Here is a 14,362-nt window from a genome sequence, read left to right as displayed (position 1 = left end):
GCATGTCCCTCCGGTAGGAGACCCCCGGGAAGACCCAGGACACGTTGGAGAGACTATGTCTCTTGACTGGTCTGGGAACGCCTGGGGATCCCCCCGGATGAGCTGGAAGAAGTAGCTGGGGAGAGGGAAGTCTGGGCTTCTTTTCTTAGGCTGCTGCCCCCGCGACCCGACCCCGGATAAGTGGTGATGGATGGATGGATGGATGGATGGATGGATGGATGGATAATATTAATTTAGAATGAAAAGCGTTCAGGATTCTGTTGTGCAATATGGTAGAACAGTTGTGAGCAATGGACATGAAAAGGAGAGTGATGATTTATTTATAAAATGGATTACTTGGAAAAATAAGCTTGGAAAACAGAACCAGTCATCTTGCAGCTGCTGCTTGTGGCATTAGAAGCTACATGAAAACAATTGCGCAATAAAGCCAGATGGTTTTGCTGCCTAAAGAGGTTAACCTCCGTGCTTGTGAGGTGCAGAGGAATGCTGTATCCCCATTATGTTGGAGCGTGGGACCCTGTTGCTTGGTGTAAAGGGGCTAGGATGACCTTCAGGAATGCCATTGTTAGTTGCTCTACTCCCATTCCAAATGCACTGTGCTCCATCAGAGCCATGGCCCTTTTTAGCAGAATGCGATATCCACGGGTACCAGGGAAGATAGAAGGGAGAGAAAAAAATAAAAAAAAGCCTCAAATAAAAGGCTTCTCTCTGTTCCTTCTCCTCTGTCCTGTCCTGGAACGGCAGGAATGTGGCAGGCAGACCAACTGGATTGAAGGCTTCGGCCCCTAATGAATTTTTAAAGGCCTTTTTCATTCAAAGCCGGGAGCTGGCTAACAGCATGTAACAGTGCTGGGCCAAACACTCTGTGTGTACGTGTGTGTGTGTGTGTGTGTGTGTGTGTGTGTGTGTGTGTGTGGGTGTGTGTGTGTGGGTGGGTGTGGGTGTGTGTGTTGGGGAGCTGGCACATTCAGCTGGCATTCCAGCAGGGTGGGGGTATTGGATGTCCCTTATAATTAGATAATATTTTACTCTGCATGAGAAACTACTGTAGGAACATTCTTTAAGCAGCCACAAGAGTCTAAAAGGAAAATACCAGAGAAACAGACAAAAGGTCAGAGTGGAGGAAATTTATTTTTTTTAATTTGTCAGAGCATATTGGGAATAAAGGACACCAGAGTGTGTTTGTGTATCAAGCATGACTCTACAGTAGATTTAATTTAGCAACAAGTGATTCATCTTTGCTGAAAAGCCTACAGGGGGAAAGGAGAGGTTTCTCAATCCACCTTTGTGTCTAAAAATTAAAATCAGATGAATTCCAGTTGACCATGTTGAGGTGGACATTTGACAAAAAGCAGGTTGGATGATTGTGATGAGGGGTTCAGAGGGACGGATTCACCTCGTGTGACGTCGCCAGCACCCGAGCTGGGGATAGACCCAGACCCGGGTCGCTCTGTTGCTAAGTAAAGCCCTTCCAAAGCCACAAAACAAAGCCAAATGTGGAACGCTACGTATGGATGCAAACTGAGGGCCTCGCTGAGGGCCACAGGTGTTCTGACTTAAAGTACAGCAGCAGTTAAACAATGGCGATGCGCTCTATACATTGAGGTCATTGGAAACTGATGTTGGAAGCCGTTCAGTGGCCTCATCCCGCAGAATGATTTCACCAAAGATTTCAGTTGATTCTTCCCTGTTTGTGCTGCAGCATATGGGCAGCAGCCGTTGTATATTTGCAGTAAGTTCTTGTAGTCCTTCATATGTCTTAGCATTAACAAATTGTATACATAAGCACATGACATCACCCACTACCCCCCCCCGAACCTCGTGCCTCTTGAACGTGACGACATGGTATTAATGCATTTATCTACAGTTTGTGCCTGTTTTTGTGTTTGCTCATCACCCGTCACATAGAAACTCCCTCATTCAAGCTAATGAGCTCGTGTGTTTTGGGGTGCCCGTGTGAAGGCTTAATGATGTCCTCTTTATGCCTAAAGAGACGATAATATGCCGCCGCCTTTGCGCGGGGGCCCGTTACGTCTCACACGGTGAGGGAGGCGGGCCCGAAATCTTTCTGGTCACGTCACCTCCAGTGATGTCAGAGGAAATGCCAGAGGGATGAAGTCAGGGCTACTTCGTACAGCTCTGCAGATTCCTGGGCTGCAGCCCGCTACGATAGTCTGGGCTCCAGAAGCCGAGAGGAGGAAGCAGTGGCTGGAGATCTGGAGTCGGAGATGTGGTCTTTTCGTAACCCGGGCCTGGCCTATTTTAGATGATGCTATCAAATATTTGGTGTGTGAATCACTGATGAAGCTGGAATAACTTCACAGATTCCAGAGAAATGGGATACACATACAACACATCATCGGGACTAATCTGTAAACCATGTGGAGTGTTTACACCCCCGCCCAATGTATACAAACCAAAGTTAATAAAAGCCAGAGGGCAAGGAGGGATTTGTTCTTACCTGTTGTTAATGTGATCCACACTGCGGCTTTCAGAGATCTGAAGAAACCACTCTGAAATCTGCCAACCCAGTTGCTTGGCAGGACACTGTGTTACGCCTGGTTTAAATGATCAGCGTGTAGTCAAGATGAAACAGCGACCGGGAAGGTTTGATTATGCTGTGGGATTCTCCTGTGTCTGGAATCTGAACATAGAGTCATAAAATCACAGGAAAAAGGAGAGTTAAAGGAACAGTCTCAGAAAGGGCCACAGTACAGTACTGACTTTAATAAAGTTTTAATAAAGTTTTTGATAAATGAATGTGATTTATTACATGTCCGTTGTTAATTCATTGGCCAAAGTTGATGTTTGTAGATGACTAATCCAGTATTTTTTGTAATATTTATAGTTTTGGTTTTTTTCATACAGTAATTTGTCTTTTATCCATTAGGGGAGGTGTAAATAAAGTGGCGTTTGTGTGTATTCAGTCTTTCATTGTGTTAGCCAGCATGGCAGTCCACCTGGGTGACCTCATGGTTCAACCCCCATCAACTGAGGAGAACCAGAACCATCTTGTTGGCCACGATGCTCGGTTAGCAGGCTGAGGTCATAGCCAGATAGGGCTTGTGGAAATACTGATGCTCCCGCTAACACGGCTGGCCTCGGAAACTTCGCTGACAGGAGCCCCCCGAAAACAGGACAGTAAAATCCGCCTGGGCGGTCGGGCTGCAGATCGGCCGGGCAGAGGTTCAACCAGGATGGATGCGTTCTTTCCTCAGTGTTAGGTCAGCACAGAGGACACGCAGGTCAAAAGCAGGTGGGCTTCCATCCAGAGGGGTGTTTTTGGAATCCGTATGTCTATCGTTACCAAAACCACAAGGTGAGGCTACAGGGAGCCATTTGGGGGGGTTGTTGTTTCTTTGTCAAGGCTGTTTTCCACAAGCGCTGCACTATGACGGCTTTAACATGCCTCCTCTAAAATGACATCATTCTACGGCCCATTAAAATGATGTCATCGCGACCTGCCGCTGGAGTTGCACTGCGTTGTGCTGAACCTGAGTAATGCTGCCACCGCAGGTTAATGGTCTTCACAGAACCAGAAGGAAATAAATCTTCTTTTTCCCTCTTACAGACATGAGAGAAACGGAGCTGAGGCCTTCCGTGTGATATGACCAGATGATTTCAATGTCTGCTTCTTCTCCCCCCTCCAGACTGAGGTCATGAAAGAAGCCCTGAAGAAACTGAACCTCAACATTGTGGAAATGACTGACGAGAACGCCATTCTGGACGGGGGAGATGTTCTCTTTACAGGTACGGCCTCGCCACCGTTGGCTCCACGCCTCCAGTCAGTTTTTGCAGCGTCTTCTTCTCCAGAATCCAAAAACCATTTGCAGTTTTCTTTTCTCTAGTTTGGCTCTCAGTAATCTTAGATGGTTTTCTTTCTCCTAGCGCCCCACATTAAGCGTAATTTTCCTTGAAATATAATTCACAGCGAAGACGCCGCGTACCGCATCGCATGGTTAAATCGTGACCTTTTCACTCTGGCATCAGGCACTAAAATTGATGCGCCGCCATCAGGGTGGTCTCCCTTCATTCTCCCATACATTCCCGTGCAGTCTTGCGGTGGGTTAAAATGCAGGTCAGAGCCTTCTACAGTGTGCAGGCAGCTAGGAAAAAGCATGGTACACTTAATTGGGTTTCTAGACACTGGCTTTGTGCTCCTGTTCCTTCCAGCTGAAATGGGTTTCACATGGAAGGGTTAGAAACATTTCCTGTTGGCAGAACAGCCAGTGGCTCATTCTGTAAAGGCTGAGCAGCTACATCGGGAGCCCATCCCTGCTCCTGCAGCCTCGCCAAATATCCAGGGCTGTCTGCTCGTGCCCCCGTCATCACGCTTGTTGCTTTTCTCAGTGCAAAGTGTTGGGATGGCGGCATGGCTAAAGACGCGACACGCCAGTATCTTCCTGGTCAATGTTAGTTTTCAATTTAAACTCAAATATGTATGTATATTTGCTATGGTGACATTAGTGTTTTCTATTTCAGGCCGGGAGTTCTTTGTGGGTCTTTCCAAACGGACCAATCAGAGAGGAGCAGAGATCCTCGCCGATGCCTTCAAGGTGAGCGTTGATTACGGAGGCCTTTTTCCATAGATGGGAAACTCTCTGAAAATGGACAATCGTGCGTTCTGTGAGAATCGCTCAGGAGTCTGCGACCGGTATTTTTGCTCGCCGCTCCAGCCTCGTTTATCTTGAATCCTCCACCTCTCATCCATCCCACCACAGAGAGTTATTCATCTCTCTGTCGACTTGCTGCCACATAAATCAACCATCTCTTCACTTTTTGGTGTATATTCTGTTCTAGAATGAACACTTTCATATTTCCATCACACCTTAGGTCGAATGTCAAACGCATGAAGGGTTCAAACCTGCCACACGGGGGAAAAGGAGTCGGACTGATGTGCAGTCATAAATCTAGCTTTAAACTCGGAGCTAAATCTGGATGTTGTTCTCTCCTGGCAGTTTGACCTCAGCGTTCAAAGACACCAATCACTTATAGATTACATGACAGGGACGGCTTCATCTCAGTCCTGTTTTAGCTGTATTTGCAGCTTGTATTCCAAACAACCAGCTTAGATTTTAATTGGCTTCCCCATTGTCACGAATGAATTAAATAACGGGACGACTGACGCACAAATCCCAACAAATGTTCTGTTTGGATTAGGAGATAAAGAATAATTAATTCGAAGCAGCAGAGTGACGTGGCCCCGGTTTGAACACATAGCATCAAAAGTTGAGAAGTGGGTCGAGACACGAAGAACCCAGATTTGCATTTATCGTCCCATCTGTCTTCGATTTGAATCCCTCATCACGGATTCCTCCGTTTTTCTTTGATAGCTCGGGACTTAATGATGCGTCTCTAGTAAACGACACTCGGAAAAATCACTTGAGCATCCATTATTGTTTTTCCATTTTTTATCAGCGCGATCCCTCTTTCGCTGTTGTTTTTTCCTTTCTTTATCAAACGGAGGATCGTTTTGCTGCCAGGTTTGTTTAGCACTCCACAACTGCGCACAGATGTTGAAGCTCTTGGCTCTGGGTCCCTGCAGAGGGCAGAACAGATCGTGCTGCTGATTGAGTTCCTTCAGAATATTAAGGCCTTTCGTGCTTTTCTTCTGCGGCGAGTGTCAGATAAAGCACAAACACGTGTGACGCAGTGGCGCTCCGGCTTGCTATCATGTTAGCAGCATATTAGCGTCTTAGCACAGATGAAAGGCGCCTTCAGTCTGTCTTTGAGTTCTCGATCGTTTTTGATAAGGCGGCAAAGTTCTGTGAGCCTCACATTTCTACTTTTACCCTGCAACAGAACTCCTCGTGTGTGGATAAGCAATGAACAAAGTTCATATTACATAATTCCCAGTTGTCCTTTAGCATCTGCAAAAACAAATGCAAAGGAAAAGGGTTCAGGAAAACGTCGAGATTGCCATAATTTTGGGTTTTGGAGAGCTGGGCTGCCAAAAGCTATTCTGTTACTCATTCATGATCACTTTTCAGCGAAACTCAGCGCTTTAATTGCGCTAATGATGCATTACAATGACCTTTAACGTGTTAACATATACTTGACTGGAAAACGTACACAATTCTTCATAAGCTCGTCTGGAGCCAGGAGCTCTAAAAACTATTCAAAACATATCATCTGATTGAAAAAACACATGGAAGTCCGTTGAAAGATCTTTTCTTGGCCACAAAGCACAGTTTTACATTCATGTGAATGTGTTCGTACAGATTCTGAAAGTAAAGGCCTCGGAAAATATTCCCGATCTTTATTACAGCTCTGTATCGGGTCACTGTTGAAAACGCAACCCCTCGGGTCTTCGTACCAAATGCTCAAACCGTCATCTGGAATGTAGGAAAACCTTCAGCCCTGTAAAACTGCAAATCAAAACACATTGAGAGGATGTTGTTTCAGCAGCGTACGCTGCAATTTAAACAAGGACCAGCGAGTTTGAGTCCTGCAAAAGTTTCAACTGACGTTTTAACGAAGGAGCCGCTCCAAAATCAACTGTCGACGGCAACGAAAACATGAAAGAAAAACCCCAACGTCCTGCTGTGCTGCACAAATGTTCACATGTCGCACAAACGTGAGCCGCGTATCAATCAACAATGAAGTTTAGAGGTGTGGTGTGTTCTACCAATCACATCAACGCGCCCTTTTCATCTTTGAGTGGATTAAGTAGATATTCCCAGCAGGTATTTGACCTTTGGAATTCACAAGGTTTTTCTCAGCATCCATGTGTTAAACAAGCTCTGATAACAAGAAAACCACAGCAGTCCTCACTTTAATCTTTAAATAGTGTATTTTTGTTCATTATTTCAGGATTAGTCTACACTCTCGCCTGAATATTTAAGTTTTGAGGATGAATTATCAGCCTGATGTAGGTTCCTGTGTAAAGAGCTCCACCATCGGTCCCCAACACTGTTTGAAACGGCGCCTGATGCCCTGTTTGAGCACGTGACGCGCACGGTTGAATCTCTTATCAGCTGCACGGACAAAAAAAGCATCAATTTCTGCGGAATCTCTGAGCTGTTTCCAGCTCTGCTCTTTAACCAGATATCCCTCTGTTGCAGGACTATGCCGTGTCGACCGTGCCGGTGCTGGAAGGGCTGCATCTGAAAAGTTTCTGCAGCATGGGAGGCCCGGGCCTCATTGTCATCGGCGCCAGTGAACCGGCGCAGAGAACCCTCAAAGTATGCTTTTGTTTATGTGTGCTGTTTGTGCAGTTAACAAAAAAACATCCAGATGCTTTTCTGCCCCCTGGCAGTAGTCATGGAAACCGCTGATTGAATGCAAAACTGTGACGCACACTTACGCAGCTGATTTTCTTTTCCTTTTCCTCTTTACGGACTGATCAGCGCTTCCCTCCCTCCTTCCCTTCAGTGAGAACAACACCTCAGAACATGCACGTTGAACCCACCTGTCACCTAAACCCCTGCTCATTCATTCATATTCTCGGCTAATCTGCGGGGTTTGCCCCTGGCGCTCGTGTTGCCCTTGTCCTCCCATTAAACAGCTCATTATTTACGAAGGGCTTCAGCATCGATCCGGCCTCTCGCCCCCCCTCCCCCTCCCCCAAAGGAAACAAAACCCAGGGAATGCTGATGGGTTGATTATGAAGAAGAGGGTATTTATGCCCTGACAGAGACGGATTGGGCCGTTTCATGCATCAGCCTGATCACGAACATTCCCAGACAGCCACATGTAACAAACCTGCGCGAACAGCACGCACGCCTGAAATATGGCGGATTTCTCCATGACGTATCTGCCGGATGGGTAATTGCATAACAGTGAGGATTTGCATGCAAACCCTTACACTTAGCTTTTAACGCGGGCCTCCGAGAGTGGCGCCGGCCCCGCCCTTCCCAAGGCTCCTCTAATTCACGTAATGAGGTAAAGTGCTTGAGATCAGCACAAGGTTGGACTTGTTGGGACATCTTTCAAGTTTGCTTCGCTCAAGCGTAATCAGGAGCTCCACAATCAGCGAATATACACAGCTGCTAATTGGTTTCATATTCCAACACCGACTCCTTAAGATTCCGGCCCGTTGGACCACCCTGGTCATTAGCTACTGGTGGAAGGAGTGGCTGATGGCGAGGCCCAACAACAGCACCGTTCTCTTGCTAATTATGGCTTACATCACCCTCTCTTGGAGCAATTAGCTCCTGTTTTAAAGCATTTTTCATGACCCTGGATTTGTAATTAGGTAATGTTCCTTTTGCTGGGAGAGTGTGATCTCATGAATTCTGTTTTAACAAATTCAGAGTGCTTGTTTTGGGATGTGGATGCAGCTGCTATGGCAGCGAGGCTCCTTGTCTGTAACGCCTCAAACAAAGACACTTTGTTCTAATTAAAGTTGGGGCCTGCCTAATTCCATTTGAGGCTTTAGTTGTTACTGTATGAAAAATGGAGACTCAGGCGACATTTATTTTGGACGTGATTCCTATTATCTCAGTGTGAAGTGCAGAGGAGGAGGAAACGTGCGTACCGAAGGGATTTGTCATCCATCTGCTGCCCTCGCCACCAAACTGCAGTCATGAAGTCATCGTCCCCAAAATACCGCCTCCGTCGGGGGCTGCAGCACCCGGTCAGCCCCGTTTGAGTCATGAGGTCATTCTTCACCGCCGGTCGGGCTTTAAGCTTCACCTTCAGGACTGTGGCACACTTGAGTTCTATAGATAGCGAGGTGAGCGGTGACTGAAGAGTTAGCCTGACTTGGCTGGGCTAAACTTTGATTACAAATGTTTACTTTGCCTGTCTTTTGATTCATAAATTGAGTCTGTTGGAGGGTTAAAAAATAGTCTTTGGAGATGGTGATTAACCTGCCTGAAAATCTCAAACACAGCGTGTTCAAAGCAACACACACACACACACAATAGTTGCTTAGATACACTGATTGACATTTATGGAGTCAAAGCCAGGGTTGCTAAAAAAGCTGGAATGTTGTCAGGAAGAAGCCCATATATGGCAGTAGATTTCCTCCCCAGTCATGTTGACGGTTACTGAGTCAGCTGTATATTCAGGCAGCAACAGCCAAGCTGATACCATATCAGAGACTGAGAATTACATCAGATTTTCTTTTTTATCTTGTTTATTCCTTAATGGAGGACAGTTTTCTGGCTTCTACCGTTCCTACTTTAATCCTTCCCACCTTCCACTCCTGTGTTGAAGGCTGCAGCCGTAAACACTCATGTGGACCAGTTATATTTCCCAAAAAAATCTGTGTCAAGGAGCTTTTACGTACGAATGGAATCAATTTCAGGGTTCACGTGCCCTCTGGAGTTGGATGCGGCCTCAAGTGGTGTTTTTTTTAAAATTTTTCTGCGCATACTGCTGTTGTTCCAGACTCAAAAGGAGCATTGTAAAGCTTTTTAAGGCCTCCTCGGGGCAGATTACTGCAGTATAAATATTCAGACGGGGAGCCAGGTTATGCTGATGGCTCCGATGTTACCGTGTCTGATCCTGTAAACTGCAGTTGTGTGTCTGGTCAGTTCAATTGTGAACGTGTTTCTGCTCAATAATGTCACCATCCTGAGGGGGAGTTTTATTACCTTCCAGTAAACATTTAGTTTACTGGAGTGCTCTGCTGCCAGGTTACCGGTTTGTGGATTAGCTGGACCACAGCCGCCGTCCAGAAGGAAGTTTGGTGGGATTTAACTCAAGCGTTGGAGCCTAAAGTTGACTATAAATGAAACCATCAACACCAGGAGATGAGGCGACGTCATGTCTCATAAGTGAGTGGATGACGGTTCCATCATTTTTCCAAAGATCTTCTATGAATTAAGCCCTTAAACATGCAGCAGGATTATTATTATATTTTCTTATTTCCGAAAATAAGTTTTTGTGTTGGGCGCAGCACTTATTCTTCCCCCTACTGAGACACACAGTCAGGCTGGTTGCAGTCATCCTCCACACCCACAAGGGTCCAGGGAGTGCGTCATCATTGGTTACATATATACTGTACAATCCTATAGACAGCCGCGCCATAGGAACTCCACCCTGCGGCTCCTAATCACATTTATTTGCATCATAAGTCACTCGCTGGCCTCGGTAATTGTTTTTTTAGGTTTGTTCTGCTGTGCTGACAGCAGCCGGAGTCCCACCGCTGTTCCTCCATAATCCCCAAGGTTGTTTCTTTAAACCTGGGGAGCGAAATGTTCCTTTGGGTTTAGAGGATAAACAAGATTTTAGAAACATCTCTATGTTCATCATTGCAGCATACTACTCAGCTCAGCACTTTGTTTGGGCTCGATGGGAAGGAAACAGAGATTTTTTTAGCGAGTCCCTGACTCTGGTTTTCACGTTGCAGCAATCGTGATCGATTCCAACTTTTCTTTTAGTCCAATGAACAGTTAACCAAAGGAAACGCCCCGGTGTTCCCCGCTGTAGTAGCCTCGTGCAGACGGAAGTGAAACTGCGTCATCCGCCGCCGCCACCAAGGTCATTGTTCTGTCGGTCCACAGTTTTCCCTCACAGCTGCACTCGTGAGCCAGATGATGCAGTTTGGCCGCTCTGGAGATGCCCAGAAGTGGAATCGGTGAGTTGGAGGAGCTTCATAATGGCTTTTTATGCTGGCACGTCGGCAACATTCAACCTCAACTCTGTGGGAAAAGGAAGAAGCATGAAAAACAATAGCTGAATGAGCCACTAACGTTCCACACACACACACACACACACACACACACACACACACACACACACACCTCCTGGTCTCCTCGGTGTCCGTCCCCAGGTGTTCTGCTCGTAAACATGAAGAGTATCCCTGGTCATAACATCCTCACCACGACTTCCACTTGGCAGCACGGGTGTCTCCTCGGCCTTCACCCCCCCCCCCACACACACACACACACCGTCAACCTAACTTTGGATTACATAAATAAGATGACATCTGTCGGGGAAGAATGCTTCTCTGCTCCTGCGTTCTTCATTAACCCCCACCCTCCCAAACCCCCCAGAATGGTTTGGTCTGCAGAAAGAAACCTGGAACTGACTTTGCTGTGGTGTCCGTGCACGTAAACGGCATCTTGAGGGGTGTACAAAACTCCCTTTTTATGTCTCTGAAAGTCACGTCCTGGTCCTGGTGTACACGAGTGTCTGTTTCCCGTCTCTGCAGATCATGCAGCAGATGAGCGACCACCGTTACGACAAACTGACCGTGCCCGACGACCTCGCCGCCAACTGCATCTACATGAACCTGCCCAACAAGGGGCCCGTGCTGTTGCACCGCGGTGCAGAAGAGTTTCCAGAGAGTGCAAAGGTAACGCTGGGCTCGCTTCGTGGAGCTCGGCCTGATCCCCGCATGAGTCACACGTTAATTTGCAATCCTGAGGTTATGAGAGGAAAAATCACTACCAGTAAAGTGACACTGGTTTAGTGGTTAAGCTTTAAAGAGCACTTGTCTATGTTGGCCGCCAGTCCGCTGCTGTGCTGAAGTACTTTTCTACCCGGCCCTCGCATACAAGCTTAAACCAGAAATTTAGTTATTTTAAAGTCAGAACTGATTAACTCGTCACGACAAAGTACGACATTATCGCTCTAATGTGACATCAGCCGCGGCTGGTTCCTGACTTGCAGCATCAGCAGTGTTATTCATATTCTCTGGAGGGTCTTTGGATCCATACGCAGCCAAAAGGACCCTACGATCCGCCGTGACAGTGCTCAGACCTCAAATTGCGCTGTGTGGTTCAGACCTCAACCTCTGCTGGCTATTTTTATAAGGAAGGATCTGCAAAAGGATGCATCCTTGGATGTGAGTTCAAATAAGCGGGTTTAGTGGGCTGAGAGGACTCAACCGGAGCATGATACAAATTTGTTTTTGTAGAATTCATGCTTCCTGTTTTTGTGAGGCTGAGAAATGGGCCTAGCTGTGTTCAAACCCCCCCCGTTTTGGAGGCTCACATCGTACACAGCAGCTTGGAAATGTGCAAACCTCAACAGCGCTGGGTCAGCAGGGAGCGGTTGTGATGTCTCACTTTGTGGTCGTTTCCCGAGTGAATATCCGGCAGAATCACAGACGCATTTTGTAAGAATTCTGCTGCTTTCTAACTCCAAACAGTGTCTGCTCTAATCTCCGGTCTATTTTTAGGTTGCTTGGAAAGTTACATAAGAGTACCACAGTAACAAAGGCCGGGCGGGTCGTGAGAGAGGATTGGTGGGGTCTGGGAGGGTGGAGGCAGGACATCTGAACTGGTTAGTCTGATGAAAAATAGAAGCCCCCGCAGTGTGGGACCATGTCGCCGTCCAACCCATCATATAAATCTGAACCCACGTTAATGAGAACTCAGCTGGAAATGTTCAGAAAGAGAGTCTCTTTGGAGATGGAGATGCCACAATCAGCAGGGAGGTTTAATATTGTTCTGAGGGACGTTGCACAAAAGCGCCACCTTCCCTGAGCCGACGCTCTGATCCGGAGTGTTTTGGACAGCTTCAACTTCAGACTCACATCAGAACACAAGCGTGGAGTCGCACATTGACTTCTGAAAAGGCATTTTTGCACTTTGAACCTATCAAAACAGCAGAAATGGTTAAAAGGTCCTTAGAATATCAACCGGTGGTTTTGCATTAAAGTTTTGGAAGGTGACGACTGCTTTTCCTGCAGGTTTTTGAGAAACTTAAGGACTACATGCTGATCCCGGTAACAGACGTGGAGAAGGCCAAAGTGGACGGAGCCCTCACCTGCTGCAGCGTGCTCATTAATAAGAGGGCCAACATCTGAAAAGAAGAAAGGCCCTTCATCCTCTCTAAATCAGCATCCTTCTTTAGATTCAAGCATTTCTTTTCCGTTCTTTCCCCTAGATAATATAAAACTTTTGATTGTAACATAAGTCTTAAGACTAGAACCAGATGAGTGTGTTCTGCCACTAAAACCTGAGGTGCTCTTAAGTGTCATTACTAGTGCTGACTAATACTTGCAACTGACTGTACTGCACATCCCAGTGTTTTACTACCAGTGTTTACTACCCAGTGGTTTATTCTTAAACATATTTACTCATGCCAGCCGTGCCTGCAGCGAGCAGGTGACACGCGGGACTTTCTGCGTTGTCATGACAGTTTTTCAGCTTCTAAAAATGGACCAAATGAATGCGGCTGTGTTAGATCAGAGGATTTCAGGAGCTGGATCCATGTTGCTCCTCGCTTCGTCTTTTAGGCCCGTTGACATAAGTGATGTTAACTGTGCACGGACCATCTAGCGCACGCCGTCGAGCCGCTCACATCTGAAAACGTGTTGTTCCTCGGAATGATCATGAGTGAAAGTTGAGGAAATGACATCAGGAGGTGATTCAAGCCCTCTCCGTGCACGTTTGTGTGGGTAAACGGGCAGCGATGATGGAGCATGGAAAGAATTCCTGTTGGGAGGAGAAGCGAGTCCACCAGTAAACACTGAGTCTCTTCAACCTTTTCTTTTGACCGTCTCACCGCTGCTGCCTCATAGACAAGAGAGCCGGATCATTTACGGCCATGATATCACACGGTCTGGCCGACACCGAAGATGTGATGACCTGCAGTTAAAAGTGTGACGCTAGTAGTGTATTTCTGGCTGGGCGCTAGCAGCGTTGTAGTGGCTCCAGTTCTACAGTCACTCCGGTAGGCTGAGCCAGTCGTGGCACAATGTACAGTCTGATTAGTGCAAATCAACCATTCGATTTTGGGAAAGTAATATAATTCATCTAAATTTGTCCTTCAATTTCCCAGTAGACCAGAGCACGTCTGGGATTTAAAAGCTGAATACTGTTTGCCTGGCACGGCTGCGCGTGAGTAACCGCTCAGAAAAATGTCTGCCAACTCATATGAAACCTTGTTTTTATTCATTTCCTTACTCATCCAAGTGCTCGCTGAATGTGTTTCTGACTCGGGCTTCTGAGTTTTCCTGCACCCTTACTATAGTTCAATTCAGTTTTATTTGTATCCAGGCGCTTTACAGGAACCCAGAGTCTGACCCTTGAGCAAGTATCAGTGGCAGGAAAAACTCACTTTTAAAATGTTGCTTTTACGTTGTGAGTAATAATGCTTTAAGTCACCTTGAATTGATACTTTGAACCACTGTAATAAATTAATAATCTTCATCCAACTGTGATGTGATTACTTAAAAAAAATAATAATAATAACCCCCCACCATATAGAGGTAACCATTTCATAAATCCTCATCTCCTCATCTCAAAAACTGTGAAACAAACCCTGTTTTATTATTTTCAGTGAGGGACTATCATCTCGCTCCCTTCGACTTTTACTTTGAAGGAGAATTGGTTCTTCCTGTTGATCTCTGCTGCCACCTAGTGACAGAAAAGCGCTAAGACGTGAATCGGGCGTCTTATCCCTGCAGCAACAGTCACTGAAATATTTTCGGGACTTTAAAAATAATAGACCGGGAATA

At 46.4% G+C, this 14,362-nt stretch overlaps 1 protein-coding gene across 1 annotated transcript in view; it reads left to right on the top strand.

The window, feature by feature from the left end:
• ddah1 (dimethylarginine dimethylaminohydrolase 1) overlaps positions 1-14,059 on the top strand; it is a 41,535-nt gene extending 27,476 nt beyond the window's left edge. Inside the window, exons 3-7 of the mRNA XM_003974368.3 lie at positions 3,651-3,750; positions 4,483-4,556; positions 7,065-7,184; positions 11,105-11,248; positions 12,590-14,059. Of these exons, the coding sequence (XP_003974417.2) occupies positions 3,651-3,750; positions 4,483-4,556; positions 7,065-7,184; positions 11,105-11,248; positions 12,590-12,706 (555 nt within the window). The 3' untranslated portion in view covers positions 12,707-14,059. The remainder of the gene's footprint in view (positions 1-3,650; positions 3,751-4,482; positions 4,557-7,064; positions 7,185-11,104; positions 11,249-12,589) is intronic.
• The last annotated feature ends 303 nt before the right edge of the window (positions 14,060-14,362 follow it).

The sequence above is a fragment of the Takifugu rubripes genome, chromosome 20 (assembly GCF_901000725.2).
Source record: "Takifugu rubripes chromosome 20, fTakRub1.2, whole genome shotgun sequence".
Taxonomy (NCBI): Eukaryota; Metazoa; Chordata; class Actinopteri; order Tetraodontiformes; family Tetraodontidae; genus Takifugu; species Takifugu rubripes.
The sequence above is the reverse complement of the archived record's forward strand: the minus strand, read 5'-3'. Positions and strand labels throughout refer to the sequence as shown.